The sequence below is a fragment of the Salvelinus sp. IW2-2015 genome, linkage group LG20 (assembly GCF_002910315.2).
Source record: "Salvelinus sp. IW2-2015 linkage group LG20, ASM291031v2, whole genome shotgun sequence".
NCBI lineage: Eukaryota > Metazoa > Chordata > Actinopteri > Salmoniformes > Salmonidae > Salvelinus > Salvelinus sp. IW2-2015.
The window spans coordinates 39027713-39048440 of record NC_036860.1 but is presented as its reverse complement, the minus strand read 5'-3'; the positions used below and the strand labels follow the sequence as shown (position 1 = coordinate 39048440).

Genomic DNA, 20728 nt, shown 5'->3' with positions numbered 1-20728 from the left:
CTTTCTGTGCATCCTGTCTCTTCATTTCTCTTTCTTTCTAAAAGAATGACATATGGCAAAGTACAAATTGGATCTTTTAAATTATACTTTATTTCATACAAAAACAAAATAATAAACAAATAAATTACATATTTCTAAAATAATGATCTTGATGAATTTTTATTAAAGAACATTGTGATTGTTACAATTGTGTTGGGCGTACATAAATGGAATGTCATGCAGTTGATCCTGACGTTGTGTAGTACGGGAATCAAAACAACACTGAAGATCTTTGTGATACAACTCTCGATGTTGAAGGGCTTAGTTAAATTCATAGAGGCTGTTCTGTAGCTCATGGTTTGGTTTTCAGTTGGAGGTCATGCTGCTTTCGAGTAGAAAAACGCTTTTTGAGCTAAATTGCTAAATGTTTCGTTTTCCAAAAAATGATGACCCACCAAATAAATCTCACACCTCAACGGTAAGGATATCCTTGTACACAAAGGTAGCCAGTCCCACTGCCCTGGTACCTGAATTGCTTGTTACTGTATGTGCATTATGCTTTGCTGTCAACCCACAACACCACCATTTTTATAAAAATGCCTGTGAGTCATCTGAACGGAAAACAGTCGGGGCAGTTCGATTCTGAAGTGTTGTTGAAACAACAACATTGGAGGCTTATCTATATGATTCGAGGTGAACCATTTGCATTCCCTGGAGGACATTTTGAGTATTCTCCCCAATTGTAACAAAGCATAAGAATTAGCATATGTATATTAAAAGATGGTAGCAGAATAAAGATTGGTATCACTGGGAGCCAAGCATTATCATAATAAGGGAGTCTTCATTTGCACACAGGCCCAGGCTGAGGTGCTGACGGGCTGAGGCTACCCCCCACCATCCCTGTCCCCACAGTGTCCCCACAGTCACACCCATCAGGACTGCCAAAGACCCTATTGTCCAGGCCCAGCCTCAGCCTGTACCTCTACAAACACACTGGGCCTGGTTAAAGGGTTACAGGGGAAACAAAAGAGGAGGATTCAAAATCAATCACACTGGGCTTTTCACATTCAGACCTTCAGGTCCAGTCCTTTTCTTTTCATACAGCATTGACAGTACAAGCTGGGCTGCTCCCCCTGTCCCCCCACAGTGTTCTGTGTTTAATTGTATTCTCTCTTTCAGGGCCCAGACCCCCAGACCATACTGTTCTTATAGTTAGTTTATGTTTGCAACAATTGAAAGCGTAAGGGATTGGGGGTTCTGAGGGCTTTGGCGATTGGCCTGGATGCAATACAAAGGCCAGAGCAGCGTACAAACAGAAGACTGAAGGGGTTTTGATGAAATGGAAGGAGAATTGCGAGGACATTTTGGCCGTTAAAACGCTTGAATAGATTATTTCTTTCTTCACCTCAGTTGAACACCTTCATTTTTGTATCATTTATAATAATTTATAAAAGGTCATTGTATTTTTTATGATATGTACATAAAACATTTTTATATTTTAATATATTCACAGGAAGAAAAAAAATCAGGCACTTTGCTGCCTCTACAGCAACTTTTTAACACAAGAGATCCTGAGATTTAAGACAATTTTAAATAGCAAAATGTAAAATAATCTTATATATAGAGAGATTTATATTTAACAATCAGCTTCTCTGTTTTTTTTCCATATCAAAATAAATATTTTATGTTAAAACTTCTTTTTCTGTTTTAAAAGCCCAGTTTGGATACTGTTCGGATGCTAGCTCAGATGAGTTTGAGTACAAGATGACCATTGTCCATCCTCTCTGTAGAGACCCAAACAAAAGAGAGTCCTTTTACTGTAAAACCCCAAACCTGATAAGAGGCAGCCATTTTAGATGACCAGGGTTCTGTAGTGCCAAGGTTTGAGATACTGTTGTTGGGCACAGTGCCAGAGCAGACAGTCCAAGTACCACTTTTCATGCAACATGGTCGTTTCCCAAAGTCAACTTCTCCATGTAATGCCCTTTGAGACAGAGGACTCGCATTGGAGCCGCTGTCTACCGCAGTGCCGTTTTCAGGTCAATCCGAGAATTCACGTCGTGGTAACCCAACAGACAGGGGTCGGTGGACAGGGCATCGTGGGTAAAGACAGAGTCATTGTCCGAGGAGCAAGAGCTGGAAGTGTCCTCGCACGATGGGGAGTACTGTTCGAAAGGTGTTGACAGGTCCAGGTACTAAGAAAAAGAAGCAGGAGAGAAACTGTTCAGTTTGGTAATGCTTTGCATTTGTGTCATTTATTACATTGYATTTTTAAGCTTGACGTTTGTGTTGTGTGATGCATAGTAAGGTTGACATTTTATCTGAGACTGTGTGCTGTGTACAAACTACAGGGTGTCTTAAAGTAATAAGCTAAACTATAGCTGGAACAGTATGTTGGAACAGGACATCTGGCGAGCAGATTGTGTGTGTGTGTGTGTGTGTGTGTATGTGTGTGTGTGTGTGTGTGTGTGTGTGTGTGTGTGTGTGTGTGCGTGTGTGTGTGTGTGTGTATGCTTGTGTGTGAACGGGGGTCCAGACACCCACCTCGTCAGAGATAGACAGCAGCACTCTGTCCAGCTCCTCCACCAGCTGTTTGAAGGTGGGTCGTTGTGTGGGCACAGCATGCCAGCACTCCCTCATCTTCATGTAGCTGTACACATAGACAGAGAGGGCTAGTTAGTACCAGGGTATTTACACACATCCACAGCATTTTCACATTTACAAACATGCAAATGTAGCACAGGAGAGGGACAAAAAAAAGCTTCTGAAACACACTGTAATAAATGTCAATGTCCAACTTAAAAGTTGCGAGGTTAGGTGAGAAGGCTGTGACATTGGTTGTGGTGTTTGATAAGTTTAGGTGTGCACTTGCGTGTGTCTACTCACAGCTCGTGTGTGCAGTTGGAGGGTTTGTCCATGCGGTGGCCTTCTTTCAGCAGCTTGAAGAGCTCCTCCACAGGGATACCGGGATAGGGCGAGCCCCCCAAGGTAAAGATCTCCCACATCAGCACGCCAAACGACCACACGTCACTCTGGTGTGTGTAGACTCGGTCAAACAAGGCCTCTGGTGCCATCCACTTCACTGGCAGACGTCCCTGCAAAACAGAACAACAACGTTAGTGAGCGGTGGACAGTCAGTGAGTCAGTCGGTTGCCACGATGCCAGAGCCCTTCATCCAGTCGTCTATACATCATTCCCCGACTCCCCTGTTCCTCCTCTCTTTCGCCCACTCCCCTTCCTCGTCCGCTTTTTCAAATGATCTCCCGTTAAGCTGGCTGCCAATCAGTGGGCACACATCAAACATCTGTCTGTAGCCCTTTTCTGCTGTCAATGACCAAAAACACCCTCTTTGGCCTCATGGGTGGAATGTTATTAATATTTTTCAAAACCCAGAAGGAAATCCGGTGTTTCTATGTCAACTGTTTTGTTATATTTCAGTCTTCTGTGATGTATGTAAAGTGTAATATATTGGGATGCAAACTCAAAATGTAATACATTTCAACTCTATATCTGACATGGTACAGGTGTCTTCTTTTTTTAAACCCATAACCATGTATGTGAGGTGTATACTTTTGCTTCAAAGCAGATTTGTTTAAGACTGTCAAGAATCACTCTGTGTGACGCTGATTTAGCCCGTTGCAGTAAAAGGTTAAGAGCATTAAAGCTGAAACAGGCACAAGCCGACTGGGGGACACTAGACAGAGAGCAGACAGTCTGCTGTGTCTCCATGTACCAACAGGGACTGTTCTGAAAGCTGGCCAACAAGATGATACACAACAGCACAGCCCTGGAACGGGCACTTGTCTCGATTTAGGAGAGGAACAAGGTGCCACAGAGCCAGTCAGGGGTATAGCAGGATAGGATAACTCACGTTGGTGGTTTTCTTGTAGTAGTCAATCTGGTGCACTCCTCTAGCAAGGCCAAAGTCTGCGATTTTCATGACGTTGTCTTCCGTGACGAGGACGTTTCTGGCAGCAAGGTCTCTGTGGATGCACTGTAGAGACAGAGAGAGGAGAAACCAGGGTTAAGTCAGGGAACATAAAGATATACGCAGTTTTGAGCTTTATGTTAAATGTTTATGAAATGTTACTCTACAATTTAGAATATTGTAATTACATGACCATGTCTACATTGTGGTTTTCTGTTTTTGCAGTCATGTAAAACCAGATAGTATTGACATAGAAATGATTCGCTGTGAGTTTCTAAAATGAAAAGACCTGGTCTTAAGTCAACACGCAGCGTCCAATTTTAACCAAACGCACCAAATTAAATCAACTTTATATAGATCTCGAGGTTTTGTTGAAAAACAACCACTGTTTGCTGGACTTGAATGGATGTCATTAAGTTTATTTTGGTTTTAATTTCAAATAGACGTGGTATTTGGGGATTCGTGGAAATGAGAAAGCCCTGGTTTTCCGGGGGCTCCATAATGGTGGGGTGGTTTCAGACTACTGCATTCTTAGCAGGCCACAGAGACAGAAACCCGATGCCGGGGCACAGACGCAGCTCTGCGCCTGTTTGCTAACAGATTTATGGCTGTGCTAAAAAAGACAAAGCCCACTGCGGCAGGCAGGCAGGACAGAGGGATGGGGGGCTGGAGGGGTAAACAGGGCTCAACCACCACTCCACTGTGGAATGCCAGGATGGTGTGTCATACAAAGGGATGTGTTGATAAGAGAGACCAGGCTAGTGAATGAGGAATGGTGTGTTGGGGGGTAGGTGGGAAGGAAGGAAGGAGGGAGGGGGGTTGTCACTTGCTCTTGCTTGTTGTCTAAACCCCTTCAGGCCAAAGTCATTCTATAGAAGGCCACGTACAGATTGTAAACCTAATAATCCATAATGAGATGGACATATAAGCTAACCAAACCCCTTTAAGACATAGTACTCACCCTTTTGGAGGCCAGGTACTCCATGCCACGTGCCACCTGGTAGGCACAGGACAGCAGGTCTTTGAAGGTGAGCTGCTCCTCGGGCACTTTGGTCACATCAAAGGTGTAGTCCATGCCAGGGGGCCGGCGGGCCCGCAGGTACTCCCTGAGGCTGCCTTTAGACGCATACTCCACCAGCACGTACAGAGGACCTGATAGGGGAGGGGAGAAAGTTAGTGATCAACTCCATCCTCCCTATGGACACCTGGAGGCATGGGACCACCATTAATGACAAGGTCACTGAGCAGGGCTAGAGTCGAATGAGTGAGGAGCAACAGTGAGATATTCGTTTTGACTTTTGGTTGTGAACTTGTGTCTTGAACTCACCATCTTCTGTGCACACCCCCAGGAGGTTAATGATGTTCTTGTGCTTGTCCATCACCTTCATCAGCTCCATCTCAGATATGAGATCTGACAGGTCTTTGTCTGTGGCATCATCTGGGGAATGAGACGAACACACATTTGAAGTCTTAGGAACATATACTATATATACAAAATTATGTGGACACCCCTTCAAATTAGTGGATTTGGCTATTTCAGCCACACCTGTTGCTGACAGGTGTATAAAATCGAGCACAGAGCCATGCAATCTCCATAGACAAACATTGTCAGTAGAATGACCTTACTGAAGAGCTCAGTGACTTTCAACATGGCACCGTCATAGGATGCCACCTTTCCAACTAGTTAGTTTGTCAAATGCCTCCCCTGCTAGAGCTGCCCCGGTAAACTTTAAGTGCTGTTATTGTGAAGTGGAAACGTCTAGGAGAAAAAACGGCTCAGYTGCGAAGTGGTAAGCCACACAAGCTCACAGAACGAGACCGCCAAAGTGCTCATTACCGAGTTCCAAACTGCCTCTGGAAACAATGTCAGCACAAGAACTGTTCGCCAGGAGATTCATGAAATGGATTTCCATGGCCGAGCAGCCGCACACAAGCCTAAGATCACCATGCGCAATGCCAAGCATTGGCCGGAGTGGTGTAAAGGTTGTCGCCATTGGACTCTGGAGCAGTGGAAACGTGTTCTCTGGAGTGATGAATCACGCTTCACAGTCTGGCAGTCCGATGGACGGAGAACGCTACCTGCCAGGAGAATGCTACCTGCCCCAATGCATAGTGCTAACTGTAAAGTTTGGTGGAGGAGGAATAATGGTCTGGGACTGTTTTTCATGGTTCGGGCTAGGCCCCTTAGTTCCAGTGAAGGGAAATCTTAACGCTACAGCATACAATGACATTCTAGACGATTATGTACTTCCAACTTTGAGGCAACAGTTTGGGGAAGGCCCTTTCCTGTTTCAGCATGACAATGCCCCTGTGCACAAAGCGAGGTCCATACAGAAATGGTTTGTCGAGATTGGTGTGGAATAACTTGATTGGCCTGCACAGAGCCCTGACCTCAACCCCATTAAACACCTTTGGGATGAATTGGAACGCTAACTGAGAGCTAGGCCTAATTTCCCAACATCAGTGGCCGACCTCTCTAATGCTCGTGGCTGAATGGAAGCTAGTCCCCACAGCAATTTTCCAACTTCTAGTGGAAAGCCTTCCCAGAAGAGTGGAGGCTGTTATAGCAGCAAAGGGGGACCAACTCCATATTAATGCCCATCATTTTGGAATGAGATGTTCGACGGGTATACTTTTGGTCATGTAGTGGATCTGGAAATAGAGTCAACAATAAATACTAGTCATTGTCCAGTCTTTCCTAAGAAGATGGTTCCTAGTTCGTACCTTTCAGCATTTTGACAGCCACAGTGGAGATGTTCTCCTGATGGTCCTTGTTGAGCCCATAGGCCTCRGCTCTGACCACTTGGCCGAAACAACCCTCACCCAGTGGCTTCCCTAACGTCAGACTGGAGGCAGGAAGGACAATGATGGTCAGTACAGTGAAGATACATGGAACTCAACAGAAACCAAAACACATATTCAAGATGGAGGAACTCAATGACTTACTCAATAACCAGTAAGTACCTAAACCAAAACCCCTAACAAACCAGAAAGTCAAACAGGACTTACTTCTCCCTGGGAAACTCCCAGTCGGGGTCGTAGGGCAGTTCAAACTCCATGACTCCGGCCAGCATGGGGGAGCAGCTGGAAGACAGGCGGGCCACTCTCATCAGAGACGCACTGGACTTCCCTGACGAGTTAGACTCCACAGAGTACTGTCTGCGGAGGGGGAACTTGGAGAGTTTCTGGACAGGGAGGACATCGAAGGGTTCTCTGCTGGGGTTTACCTGCATGCGACACAGCACCACGATAACGATGGCCATGACCAGAGCCAGGAAGCCAGACGCGTAGATGATGATGTCAGTGTACTTGGTCTCCATTAGGTCCACCTCGTCAGCCACGTCCTCCTCTATGAGAAGAAGACAATGAGAAGGAAATAAAAGGATGGGTTTGAGACTGACTCTAGTGACCATTTCTTGTGAACTCGATACAAAAAGACTAGGGCTATCAAACAATGTATTCTTTTTTTTAGTTAATTGCAGTATTGGCTGTGATTAATCACGATTAATCGTAAATTCAGAATTTTCTCTAATTGAGCTGTAATTTAAGATTTTTATTCAAAAAGCATTATAAGAATATTGACGTCTTGATTTTGTCCAAAGTAACAGGTAGCAAAATCTGGTCAATAAAGCACCTTTTTAACCTCAACGTCAACTTGTTTTGACATCAAATTGTTGTTTTTAGCTGTATATATTATGTTTTTTGTATGTTTTTAGTGTATTTTGAACGCTTTCCGACAATGCAGTTAATCACAATAAAATAAATTGTGCACTAAAATTACAAAAAGTTAACTTGAGTTAACTGATTAACTCTGACAACCCTAAAAAATACCTTTGGCAAGTTGACTATACTGGGCCCAAAGCACAAGTGACAATTTATTCTGAATTCTTCTAAACTCCTTACTTTGGCCATATGTTGCCATACTGTAGTTTGAAGGATAAACATACCCGAGAGGACGGTGAGCCAGGCAGACTGGTGGGAGAAGCCAATGGAGTTTCCAGCCAGACAGGTGTACTCTCCAGCATCCTCCATGGTCACCTTAGTCAGGTAGAGAACTTCCACCTCCGACATGTTGAGGCTGCCTGTCTTCAGTATCTGAACGTAGGGAGTCCCATCGGGGCCGTAGCGGCTGCCGTTCCTCTCAATGTGTTTCAGCCACTGGATGTGGGGCTGGGCATCGCTGTAGACCTTACAGAAGAACTGGACATCAGTGCCCACCACCGCTGTAGTGTTTGCTGGCAGACCAGCCTGCAGGATAGGCCTGTGTGGAGAGCGCTCTGAAAACAGACAGAGAGGGAGGGAGAAATAGAGAGAGGGCCATGAGGATTCCCCTTGCCCAAAGGAAGAGTTCGAAGTTCAGCCGTGGGGGACAGCGAGAGGGAGATTCCTCTGTTCAACGGAGCACATCGCTGTCTCTAAGCTACAAGAAGTACTCTGGAATAACCTAGCCATTGAAGAAAATACTCATCTAAAATAACAGTATATTTTAGATTCAGATGAAACAAGGTTATCTCCAGATCGGTCTTATTTGTTTCCTAAATGCTGTGTTTCGCAGGCATGGAGAGAAAGGCCAGTGCTAACGACCAGTGTTAATTTGACTGACCGCAGCACAGCAGCGCCAAAGAGGAAGGGACAGATAAGCAGGCATTGTTTCTCACAACCAACACCAGCCAGACTCAGTCAGTCTCACTAATTGGTTTCATTAGCAACTTTCTTTTCTAGCCAGGCCAGCTTGGAAGTCGCTGCGTTGCTTCCCTCTCTCCGTTCTGTGTGTGCAAGCTCTTTTCCCCCTGGCATGCTTCTGGAGACAGCAGTTGACCCCACACTGGACTGCCGAGCTGCAGAAACTGACCAATCACAGGTCAGGGGGAAAATTGGTTAGGGAGCCTAGCCGTCCGCTCTCTCTCTCCTCTCTCCACCGGCGGTCCTCCCTCGGTCTGAGGTGAGCTGTGGAGCCTCTGTGTTTCTCTGTGTCTAGCGAGACGGCACTGAGGTAGAGTGGGGAGAGCATTGGGACGGGCCGGCAGTGGCTCCGCGGGGAGACGGCCTGTGTCTAGATGTCTAGAGTGGGGTGGTGGTGAGTGTAGGAGGGGGAAAACAATACCTTACAGTACAGCACACACCCTGGAGCTTTGAATAGATGTACAGACTTTATAATGAGTTCATGCCAACTTTACTTTCAGTCATTATGAAGAGAGAGGCGGAAAGGGCTGGTGTGACAAGTATGACGGAATGTGGTTGAATTAGAGAACGGTGGAGGGAATTACTTTAGCTCATTACCCATACTATCCCTCCCAGCTTTGGGAGTTGAATGTCAGATGAGCAAACAGCAGACTGTGTTGGGTAGGTAAAGTGATGTTTTTGTTGTGAGGTGAATGAGTGAGTGTTCTTACCCAGTACGTCCAGAAGGTAGCTGTGTACAATAGAGCCGTATTTGTTCTCCACCAGACAGGTGTAGTTCCCACGGTCTGAAGGCACCACACTCTCCATCACCAGGCTCCAGTGCTGGTGTCTCAACTATAAACGGATAAAACAGACACGTTAGAAATGGGTTGTCTGTATGTTGTGTGTTGGATCATTCCTATGGATACAAGTTATACTGGCTTGTGCTTTGGAAGTGCTTGTCTGTCTCTATGGTAWCTTGTCTTTGATGGATCTAGTGTAAACAGATTCACAGTGTGTCACTTCCCTATTGAGACCAGGGTTGAGAACAAAGTATGTGGCAGATATATGCTAGTAAACAAAACAGCAACCACTGTTTTTCTTCCCCCCCCCCTCCTCTTCCTCTCCCTTTCTCCCCCTCCCTCCTCTTCCTCACCCTTTTTCACCCTCCATCTCATCCCCACCCTAACCACTCTCCTACTGTCTTTGCTCCCAGGTTGGTCACTGTCTCACCTTGATTCCTCCGATGCGGTGCTCTCCCCTGAACTCACGTCCGTTCCTCAGCCAGCGGATGGAGGGCAGAGGGCTGCCCATGGCCGGGCAGCGGAACTTGACCGTGTTCCCTGCCGGCACTGCGTACAGCTTCTTCTCCATGCGCTGGGTGTGGGTCCAGTAGGGACCTCTTGTGAAGTAGACCTGATCATTCTCAATCTCAGCCGACGTGTCTTCTAGACCGTTGTCCTCATCATCGTCACCTGAGCCCAGTAAGTCTGAGAAGCATCAAGATATGGAAAGAGTTAATAACTTGTTTTTATAACTGATCATTCAGGAGGCCATAGAGACTAAGACCATAGAAATGCATACATATAACCTAGAACTTCATTGGACAGATCATCCTACCTCTAAGGCTGAGACTTCTTCTGTCTTCTAAATCTAGATCTCACCTGCTACAGTGATGGTGAAGTTCCTCAGGGGCTCCTTGGTCCCGCGGAGGACACATACGTACACACCAGAATCCTCATACGTCACGTCCGTGATCTCCATAACGCCCCCGCGGATCTGGATGCGGGCGGTGTGCATCACCCGGGTCCCCTCCTTGTACCAGTACACGCCCCCCGGCCGATTGGTGTCACAGCGCAGCTTGAGGACATCACCCGGTTCCAGGAGCAGGTGCTCAGTGGTGTCCTCACTAAGGTCCTCCAGGACATCTGCAGGGATAACAAAGAGACAAAAACAAACGTGTGAGTACTCGGGACACACACACGTACACACACACACACAGGCCAATCGGTGGCCACATCTTGTTCTCAAGAGAGTGGCCATCCCTTCAACTATGACCTTTCAACTCTCGCCCCCATTATCCCCTGACCCGCCAGACACACACACACAAAAAGAGGTTGTCATGGCAACTGGGAGGCCTCTCTCCACCTCTCTCTGCTCCTTGTTTTGTTTAGCATGGATCACTGTGGGAGTGAGAGCAAGCTAGCTACAAGAACAAAGAAAAGAGAAAAGAGAAAAAGAATGTAGCTAATGAACATGTTGTAGCGTGACAGCGGATTGGCCTTCAGAAACAAATCGATGGGGTGGCAATGGTTCAGTGGCGGTCTGAGAGGCAGGCTCGGAGAGAGAGCCCCATTCCAGCCCACCAAACAGCCTCTCAGTAACACAGATGGCCCCTGTCATCCTCACTCATACTCCTCTCTGTTCTCTTTACTCCACTGGGATAGAGGCAGTTCAATGGCAAGTACCTGCTGGGACTTCAATGGCCGTACTCTGGTCCAGGTAACGAGAGATCAGGGTCCCTACAGGGACAAGGTATGAGATTAATATACATTGACTTCCAGATAGCTACTGTTGTTAGTAATCAATTACTATCAAGACATAATTGACCAAAAAAAGGCTGTAGCGCATGGGAAGCTATAGAGATCCTATTAAATGTTCTATTCTAATTCCTAATTCTATGTGGGAAGCATCCAATAGCCTGATGAACAAAGTCTAGCAAGAAGTGTTTACCTGGTAGAACCTGTAGCCAGGCAGACTGCATGGACTGTAGCTGTAGTCCAGCRTGTGTGGTGGCCTCAGCCATACAGATGTACTCTCCAGCATCCTCCAGAGACACGTTGCTCAGAGACAGAGTGTTCACATTGGAGATGTTGCTCTGTAGGGCCTCCAGAGCTCTGAGATGTGGTTGGCCCTCGGCTTCCAGGCGCTCTTCGTCTCTTTTTAGCCACTGGACCTTGGTGATGGCCGGCCGGTGGACCTTACACAGCAGCTTCACCTGTCCCCCCACAACCGCCGTAGCGTTCTCAGGGTAACCAGGCAAGATGAGCGGCCGAGACACCGTCAAATCTGTACCGAGAGAAGAGAGGAGAGAGGGATTGTAAATAATATAAAATAAAAATTCAACTCCAGTCTCAGTTTACATCTAAACACGTCGGTAAAAGTATGTGTTTCTCGCATTTCTCAGCGTGCCTGTGTTTGAATGTAGACTGGTTGGTTAGTGGGTGATAGAGTGCACTGATAAACTGGGGGCTAACGTGTCACAATAAGGGCTCCACTGGCCTCAGCCATATGCAGGGTGCCCGCTCAGTCACACCGCTTAAAAGTGCAATTCCAGGCCAATTTTCTGTCTGATTGCTTCCTGTAGCCACCTCAGTAAGTAAAAGGCAATCTGTTCCCCCTGCTTGATGAGCTGCTCGCTCTAACTGCTTCATGCGAGGAAGGCGGAGTAGGAATACACCGGTGAGAGCTAGGGTGAAATCAAACTCAAATTAGCTAAACATTTTATTACAGCTGTATTACACTGTAATAAGTACCATATATGCTCCCTGTCCAATGAAAAGCTCCCATTCATTTGACTATGTGATTGACCCACCTAGCCAATAGCTTACCATCCCATCCCACATTGTGACTTTACTTTGCAGTGCAGTGCAAAAAGCTGTGGCAACTTTAAAAGTGCTGCTTTCTGTTCAGCTTGGAAAGGCAACATTCCCCACCAAGCAAACAGAACCATGCTAATGAACTTGTGAGGACTCTGAGTTACCCGTGGCCTTCATTTGAACTCACAGCTGAGTGTGAATATTCACCCCGTGTCGAAGGGGCAAACACAACAAAAAACAAAACACAAAACATTTCACTGGTGTGACTCGACCGGCAGGGGAGCGTTTGACCATCAGATGCACTCTTCTCTTTCATGACTAGAGTTCCTTTAGGGGTGAATCCATGGTACGCTACGGTTTGTTTCTGTTCTGGGTGACACATTTTGCAACGTAAGTCTTCTACATTAGTATCCATTCACCACAAAGGATATGCTGAGAACAAACTGCCATAACGCAATATTGTCAATAATATACTGACTGTGTAGAAGAGTGAGCGATACTATTGTAGTCACATAGCTTACAACACATTAGGATAGCCCAGTGGTTAAAGAGTCAATGCAGCCATTTAAAAAAAATCTCAATATCTGGGTAACAATTAAGTACCTTCTTGTTTTCAATTAAAATGGTCAAAAAGAAACAAAAATTGCTTCTTAGCAAAGGGAAATTTCTCAAGCAAGAATTTTTCTTGGAGTGTCTGGGAGTGGTCTGAGTGGGGAAGGGAAACCTTAAAACTAGCTGTTATTGGCAGAGAGGATTGGAACTCTCTTTCTTATTGGTCTATTAGCTAATTTACCGCATGGTGATGTCACCAGACAGGCCAAAACTCCATCCCACCAAAACAGGCTGAAATTGCAGCAATCTTTTCAAACAGCTCTTACACTAAAAGGCCATTATTATAATTTTCACAATTTTACAGTATTATTCCTACCACATAGTGGAAATATATATAAAACATTGACTACTTAAAATGCAAAGCATCCTCGATGCCAATTCATTTGATCTACTGTATGTCATATCTGGAGGGGATGAATTCCTCACTAAATCACTGTCAGCGTCAGAGTGTGAGCAGCGCTGTTCTGCGTTAGCACACTGACGCCTGTACTCCAGACCTATGTGTGTGGCATACATTTCACTCCTCCTCTGAGAAAAAAAATATCACCAACTTCATCCTGAAGCCACAGTTCATAATGGCTACCTCTGTTCTCTCACTCGCTCACTTTTTTATTTTCCTGGTTGGTAACTGGAATGTTCCTGGGTGGTGTTGCCATGCTGAATTATTACCAATGAGTCAAATGTCTTCTGGCAGGGACTTAGTGCTGCATTGTGGGCCCCGAGGCGGGGACCTGGGACCTTCACCACTTCTCCACTGCGGGAGTCAGCTTGTCCACGGAGTCATGGGTAGACCCTCTTAAGAAACAGGCACATTGAAAAACTACCTGGGTTCACCTTGCTAATGATGCTGATTTTCAACTGTAACACCAGTGTTACACTAGTGAGTACACCCCTAGGTAAACTGTGTCTCCATAGCTGGGGATGATAGTGAGGACTTGTGAAGAGCAGAATCAACAACCTTTGCATAATCAAAACAGTTGCTTTGTGAGAAAGTGTTCAAGTTCACAGTTAGCCATTGTTATGTAAATTAAGGCTGAAAAGTGGTCTGGCTTTGGCCCCAAGTGAGAGCAGGTCCTTTGAGCAACTGGGGTAAATCCTGTATAAATCCTTGGAATTGATGGTGGAGATTGCGCTTCTAAACAGCCAGGATGTGTACTCAGAGCATGCGCGGACCAACTGGCAAGTGTCTTCACTGACATTTTCAATCTCTCCCTGACCAAGTCTTTAATACCTACATGTTTCAAGCTGATCACCCTAATCCCTGTGCCCAAGAACGCTAGAGTAACCAACCTAAATGACTACCGCCCATAGCACTCATGTCTGTAGCCATGAAGTGCTTTGAAAGGCTGGTCATGGCTCACATCAACACCATCGTTCCGGAAACCCTAGACCCACTCCAATTCGAATACCGCCCCACCAGATCCACAGATGTTGCTCAGTGTTCAACACCATAGTGCCCACAAAGCTCATCACTAAGCTAAGGACCCTGGGACTAAACACCTCCCTCTGCAACTGGATCCTGGATTTCCTGACGGGCCGCCCCCAGGTGATAAGGCTAGGCAACAACACATCTGCCACGCTGATCCTCAACACGGGGGCCCCTCAGGGGTGGGTGCTTTGTCCCCTCCTGTACTCCCTGTTCACCCACGACTGCGTGGCCAAGCACGACTCCAACACCATCAATTAGTTTGCTGACGACACAACGTTGGTAGGCCTGATCTCCGACAATGATGAGACAGCCTATAGGAAGGAGGTCAGAGACCTGGCAGTGTGGTGCCAGGACAACAGCCTCTCCCTCAACATGAGCAAGACAAAGGACCTGATCGTGGACTACATGAAAAGGAGGGCTGAACACGCCCCCATTCACATCGACAGGGCTGTAGTGGAGCGGGTCGAGAGCTTCAAGTTCCTTGGTGTCCACATCACCAACAAACTATCATGGTCCAAACACACCAAGACAGTCACGAAGAGTGCATGACAACGCCTATTACCCCTCAGGAGACTGAAAAGACTTGGCATGGGTCCCCAGATCCTCAAAAAGTTCTACATCTGCACTGTCTAGAGCATCCTGACCGGTTGCATCACCTGCTGGTATGGTAACTGCTCGGCATCTGACCATAAGGAGCTACAGAGGGTAGTGCGTACGGCCCAGTACATTACTGGGGCCAAGCTTCCTGCCATCTAGCCTCTATACTAAGCGGTGACAGAGGAAGGCCCAAAAAATTGTCAAAGACTCCGGTCACCCAAGTCATAGACTGGTTTTCTCTGCTACCGCACGGCAAGCGGTACCGGAGCACCAAGTCTAGATCTAAAAGGCTCCTCAACAGCTTCTACCCCCAAGCCATAAGACTGCTGAACAATTAATCAAATGGCTACCCGGACTATTTGCTATGATCCCCCCCACTATTTTTTTTTTACACTGCTACTCACAGTTTATTATATATGCATGGTCACTTTACCTCTACCTACATGTACTTATTACCTCAATTACCTCGACTAACCTTTACCCCGGCACATTGACTCGGTACCAGTACCCCCTGWATATAGCCTCGTTATTGTTATTGTATTCTGTTACTTTTTTTACTTACGTTTTTTTAATAAATATTTTCTTAACTTTTATTTTCTTTAAACTGCATTGTTGATTAAGGGCTTGTCAGTAAGCATTTCACAGACACCTGTTGTATTCTGCGCATGTGACAAATACAACTTGATTTGAATAATGTGTTATAAAAACACGGACTAAAGTGTTTGAAATTAGCCCTAGACTAGAGCAGGGCTTCCTCCTTCCCTGATAGTGATCAGTATAGGGTCTTAAATGAAACCCCAGCTCCTGTAAACCTGGAGGGCTGCAATTTGCCAAGCCTGTAGCCAATCTGCACACATCATAACAATACTTAGAGATGAATGGATGGTTGTGGCAGGTAATAAACAAAGACAGGCGTGTATTTGTAAAACATCAATGGAAGCCCCCACTCTTATCCTCTCCTCCCTCCCTTCCTCCTCCTCTCCTTCCTCCCCTCCACCCTCGGCTTTCTCGGCTGGCGACGGGCCAGACAGATTTACACTTCCGAGCCTCAGGGTCTTGGAGGGATCGAGTAGCACGGTTTACAGCACCATAAGTACTGGGAGATGTTTTTTTCTCCTCACCCCTGAAAAATGATTACAACCTTCCTCCTCCCTCCTTCCTGTCACCTTGAATTTGACTGGATCTTACCTTCCCTATGGCTCACTGTTCTGCCTATAGAGAGACCAGCCTGATGAATCAAAGGGTTACTGTACTCTACAGCTACGGGCATTTTTCTCCTTCCTCAATGAGATCCTTCAGTGAATTAAATGGAACCTTGAGGGAATGGTTCATTTTTTATTTTTAAAGCTTTTGTTGGTGGTTTATTTTATTACTTGTCTGAGCAGAACTGAGCAACCTCACTTGAAATTTGAAGCTGTGTACTATAAAGATACACTTGAGAGATGTATTTTAAGAAACTGCAACGGATAAAGTTGAGAAACCTCCCTCAGGGAGAATTCAACCAGTTATCCATCAGCAAATCATTTTCAAGAGGGTTTGGACTAGTCATCAGTATAGGGGAAATTACACACAAGAACATATAAGAACAACAAATCCTAGGCAATATTGAGCAACCTACCTTCTGTTTTTCCGTCTTCTGACCCGATGGCTTTGGCCAGGAGTCCAACAGTCAGAGAGTGTATGACGATGCAAGCCGTGTAGACATTCACCATCTTGCAGATGTGTGTGTATGTGTGTGTGTGTGAAGAATGAAGGGGGCAACCCTGGTCTCACACACCGATTCCGGGCATTGGCAAACTCAACACACACCCCAAAAACTGGACCTGGAAAGACAATACAGTACAGAATCAGTCAGTCATTACGTAAAATTGTAGCATGTGATTCCAGTAAGTAGCACTGAAATTGTTTGTGGTATATAGCCTTGTGAATAGGTAGAGATAGAAAGAGACTCTTTTAGACTGCCGTTGTATTCTTATTAAACAGGTGTCCTGACCGTCCAGTCATTAGCCTACAGCACATTGTCCACTGCGTCATGAATAACTAGAAGCTGTGAATATGTGGCTTTTCTAGCCTGTTGTTTGCGAATGGAAGGTGCACAGCCTGTCTGGATAATGGGCTGTTACTATGAAAACACTTGAGACTTGCCAGGAAGCTATCGGGGAGCAACAATAGCAAATTCACAGGCGCACTCAACACAACAGACAGGCCAAAACAGGTTAAAAACAATAAGACTAGGCTTACATCCATATATAGGCTTATACTAGGCTTACATCCATCATCCATATATCTTTATGTACATATTCTTTATCCCTTCACACTTGTGTGTGTGTGTAAGGTAGTAGCGTGGAATTGTTAGGTTAGATTACTGTTGGTTATTACTGCATTGTCGGAACTAGAAGCACAAGCATTTCGCTACACTCGCATTAACATCTGCTAACCATGTGTATGTGACTAATAAAATTTGATTTGATTACATGTGTCATTTTTCCCTGAGCCCACTAAATAATCTAGTGAGGACGTATTCAAATAATTTTAGAGCAGACTGCTCTTATGAGAACAACAAATAATTTGTTATTTGATGGAAAGGGGTTGTTTATTTTTATTATCGCGTGACAGGGGACCACAGTTGGCAACAGGAACAAGACTGAGCTTCGTGATTTGTCCAGATGACGACAACTGAACCGAGTCGGGCCAACTGTGCACAGGCGCCAGTCCTGGAGTGTTCCATGCAGACCATGTGCGTGCAGCCATTGTCAGTGGCGGACTTACCATTAGGCAGGAGAACATCATAAAGGGGCCTCGTGAGTTGGGCATTATTTTAAAAAGGGGAAAAGGTGATATCTAGTCAGTTGTACAACTGAATGCCTTCAACTGAAATGTGTCTTCTGCATTTAACCCGACCTCTCTGAATCAGAGACGGGCCGGGGGTTGCCTTAATCGACATCCATAGCCCCCGGGGAACAGTGGGTTAACTGCCTTGCTCAGAGGCAGAATTACAGATTTTTACCATGTCAGCTCAGGGATTTGATCCAGAAACCTTTTGGTTTCTGGCCCAACACTCTGACCATCTCAGTTCCATACTCCTCGCGTTCTCTCTCCTCCTCAAAACCCATTGGATGACAAAGCCAGAGGTCCCTCTCCTCTGACCTTCTCCAATGGGTTTTGTGAAGGAGATTAGGAGAGAGGACGCCAGGAGTGTATCTGATGTTGACTGGCCAAAAAGAGTCTGGCATGTCATACTCTTTTTGGCCAGACAGAAACAGATACATGGGATACATATAGTAAGACAGAGGGGCGCTGTTTCGCTGCTCGGATGCTTTCTCCAGTGAGAGTTTCAGCCACTTGTGAATTGAAGGAAAGTTGGCGGGTCCACAGTGCACTGTTTGGATGCTGGAATTAGTTTGGCTGAAGGTGCAGCGAAGGTAACCTACTTTTTTAATAGATTTATTTTAAACAATCAAATGAAAACATCACTACTGGTTGTGTTCATGGCACATTAAAAGGTAATAGATTTTTACAGTTAAATGTACATGTCTTTACTATAAAACACACACAGGTGGGGTGGGGGGGCCTCAGACTGGTCTCTGCCTTCAAATCACTAAGTCCGCCACTGGCCGTGGTACACACCTTTAATAGCTATCCCATGAACGAACTCTACTATTTCTCCATTTAGCCTAACTGGAAAAAACACTAATATTTATTTTATTTTGTATTTATTTTACCGTTATTTTACCAGGTAAGTTGACTGAGAACACGTTCTCATTTGCAGCAACGACCTGGGGAATAGTTACAGGGGAGAGGAGGGGGATGAATGAGCCAATATAATTTTTTATATGTTGAGTTATTTACGGCGTGTTTATCTTCAGCGAGGTAAATGGTAGGCGTATCTCGATGTGGCCCCATGTAGGCTAATCTTGGCGTGAAATAAACTTGTGAAAGTTTTCCAGTGTTTAGTCTGTGTTTATGTCAAAAGCACCAAGTGAAAGTTAAACATGCACGTGAAGGATTTACACATGCACGTGAAGGATTTACACTATCCGTAAAAAAAAAATGGTTGTGTTAATTTATTATCTTTAGACCGTTACGATGATGTTGTCATAAATCAAACGATGTCTTCTGCTCCGTTACCTTCCAACAACCAGCTAGTTCTGTTAAATTTTAACTAGATGATCATCGTGAGAAATTCCCTATAACTTCAACCATTTTCCCATGGCGCGTTACAAGTATTGCCAGCCTATCTTTGTAGCCTAACTGAGATATATATATATATTGTACGGTTTGAAAAGCTTCTCACATAAGCTATTGGACGAAAAACTCAACAACATCACGTCATGTGTGCGCAAAGTCGATCAAATCGATATGACAGTGGAGACTATGTTAAAACTCTGCGCAGACACTGCCACATTCAGCAATCGCTCAATGTTCACAAACTGAAATTGGTGGGGATACATTATTGCAACCGAAGTAGGCTATATAATCATGAATTTCATTGAAACTCATGCATTAGGCTAACAGAATCACATTGTCTGAATTAATGTTTGTCGAAATACCATAACCAGCCGTGGAACTCTTTGCAAGAAGGGTCCTTCATAGGCTTCAATGTGTGGAGTTGAAATACATTTAGCAATAAAGCAATTGTTTAGTGGACTTGTTGACTGTAACCACTAAATAAAGTAACATAGGCCTACTAGCTCGCGGATTCAAGGAAATCATCTTACCTTTGATTTCGTTCTTTGCTCGTAATGATCAATCCTTGATAAAGTTCGATTAGGCACCAGAATATCCTAGTTCCATTTGATCGAGGTCAATATTGGAATCCTCATTTGAGTTTCTGTCCAATCCTTTTTTTTGTCTTTGGTGATTTTCTTCAGTGTGCGCCCGGGTGGAACCCTCGGAGATGCACTTATAAATCCATCAAAACAACCAAAACATGAAGGACAGCAGGTCGGTGGTGAGCAAGCAGGGAAGGAGCTAGAGCTGATCCTTCCGACTGGGGCACAGAGTCCACTTCACCCTGACCCGATTGTGTTCTCACGTCAGAATGAGGCTCGCGCGCCCGTCTCCTTCTTTCCAGGGGCTCACGCGACAGAGAGTGCTAAATCCATAGGGAGAGACTTCGGCCAAACTTGCTGCTTAATTCTCTCTCCTCTTGAGATTAGATTGAACTAGATCTGTGTTGGTTGTAGCAAATAGAAACAGACAGATCTCCAACGTAGGAGGCGTAGAGTCGCTTATATCACTCTTCTCAATGTGGATAATTATTCGGTTACAGCCCGGCAACAATGGAACAGATGTTGGTCAATCTTTGCGCACCGTGGTTCGCTCTTCACTCGCGCAGAGTCTGTTCATGAATGAGTTGGTCTCAACAGAACCCAGTACATTTAATAACTAGCTAAATCTCATTTAGGCTAGCTAGCCACTCTGTTAATGTTGTGGGTATAGGCTACTGCTGCGTCTCGTTGCTAACCCGATCCGCTGCACTCTGAGCGCAAGTCACAACAATGGACTAAAACTAGCGAGAAGGGGGAGTAGGGGGTAAGAGTCTGTAACCCCCACCCCCAAATAAAACCCCCTCAGGTTACCCCCTCGGTGACAAACATAAACCAAGATCTCTGCCGCCTCCACTCCATTCACACATAAATCCAAGATCTGGATTTTTTTCTCTATTAACAGGTCTTCTTGCTCTATTAAATTTGGACACCTATCCTTTTCAGGCAGATTTAGAACTTGACTATTGATAGGAAAAATACATATAGGCTATTAGACTTAGGTTTAAAAATAAATAATATTTTGATAAATAAGTCAATAACATAACCAGAATAAAAGTTAAACGTATATGCCTACTAATTATTTACGCATATTTGGCCAATCACTGAAAAGTTATTCTCCTCATTAATAATTTCATAAAACGTCAAACTCATT

General features: G+C 45.2%; 1 protein-coding gene across 1 annotated transcript; it reads right to left on the bottom strand.

Annotated features, from left to right (window-relative positions):
- Nucleotides 1-71: 71 nt before the first annotated feature.
- fgfr4 (fibroblast growth factor receptor 4) lies at nt 72-20297 on the bottom strand. The gene is made up of 16 exons (XM_024011349.1): nt 19525-20297; nt 16425-16629; nt 11303-11638; nt 11038-11091; nt 10234-10497; nt 9803-10059; nt 9301-9424; nt 7855-8184; nt 6917-7256; nt 6632-6753; nt 5235-5345; nt 4869-5059; nt 3851-3973; nt 2866-3074; nt 2524-2629; nt 72-2174 (listed from the first exon to the last, which is right to left on the bottom strand). Exons 2-16 carry the CDS (start codon nt 16516-16518, stop codon nt 1998-2000), a joined length of 2838 nt encoding a protein of 945 aa, XP_023867117.1. The 5' UTR covers nt 16519-16629; nt 19525-20297; the 3' UTR covers nt 72-1997.
- Nucleotides 20298-20728: the final 431 nt, after the last annotated feature.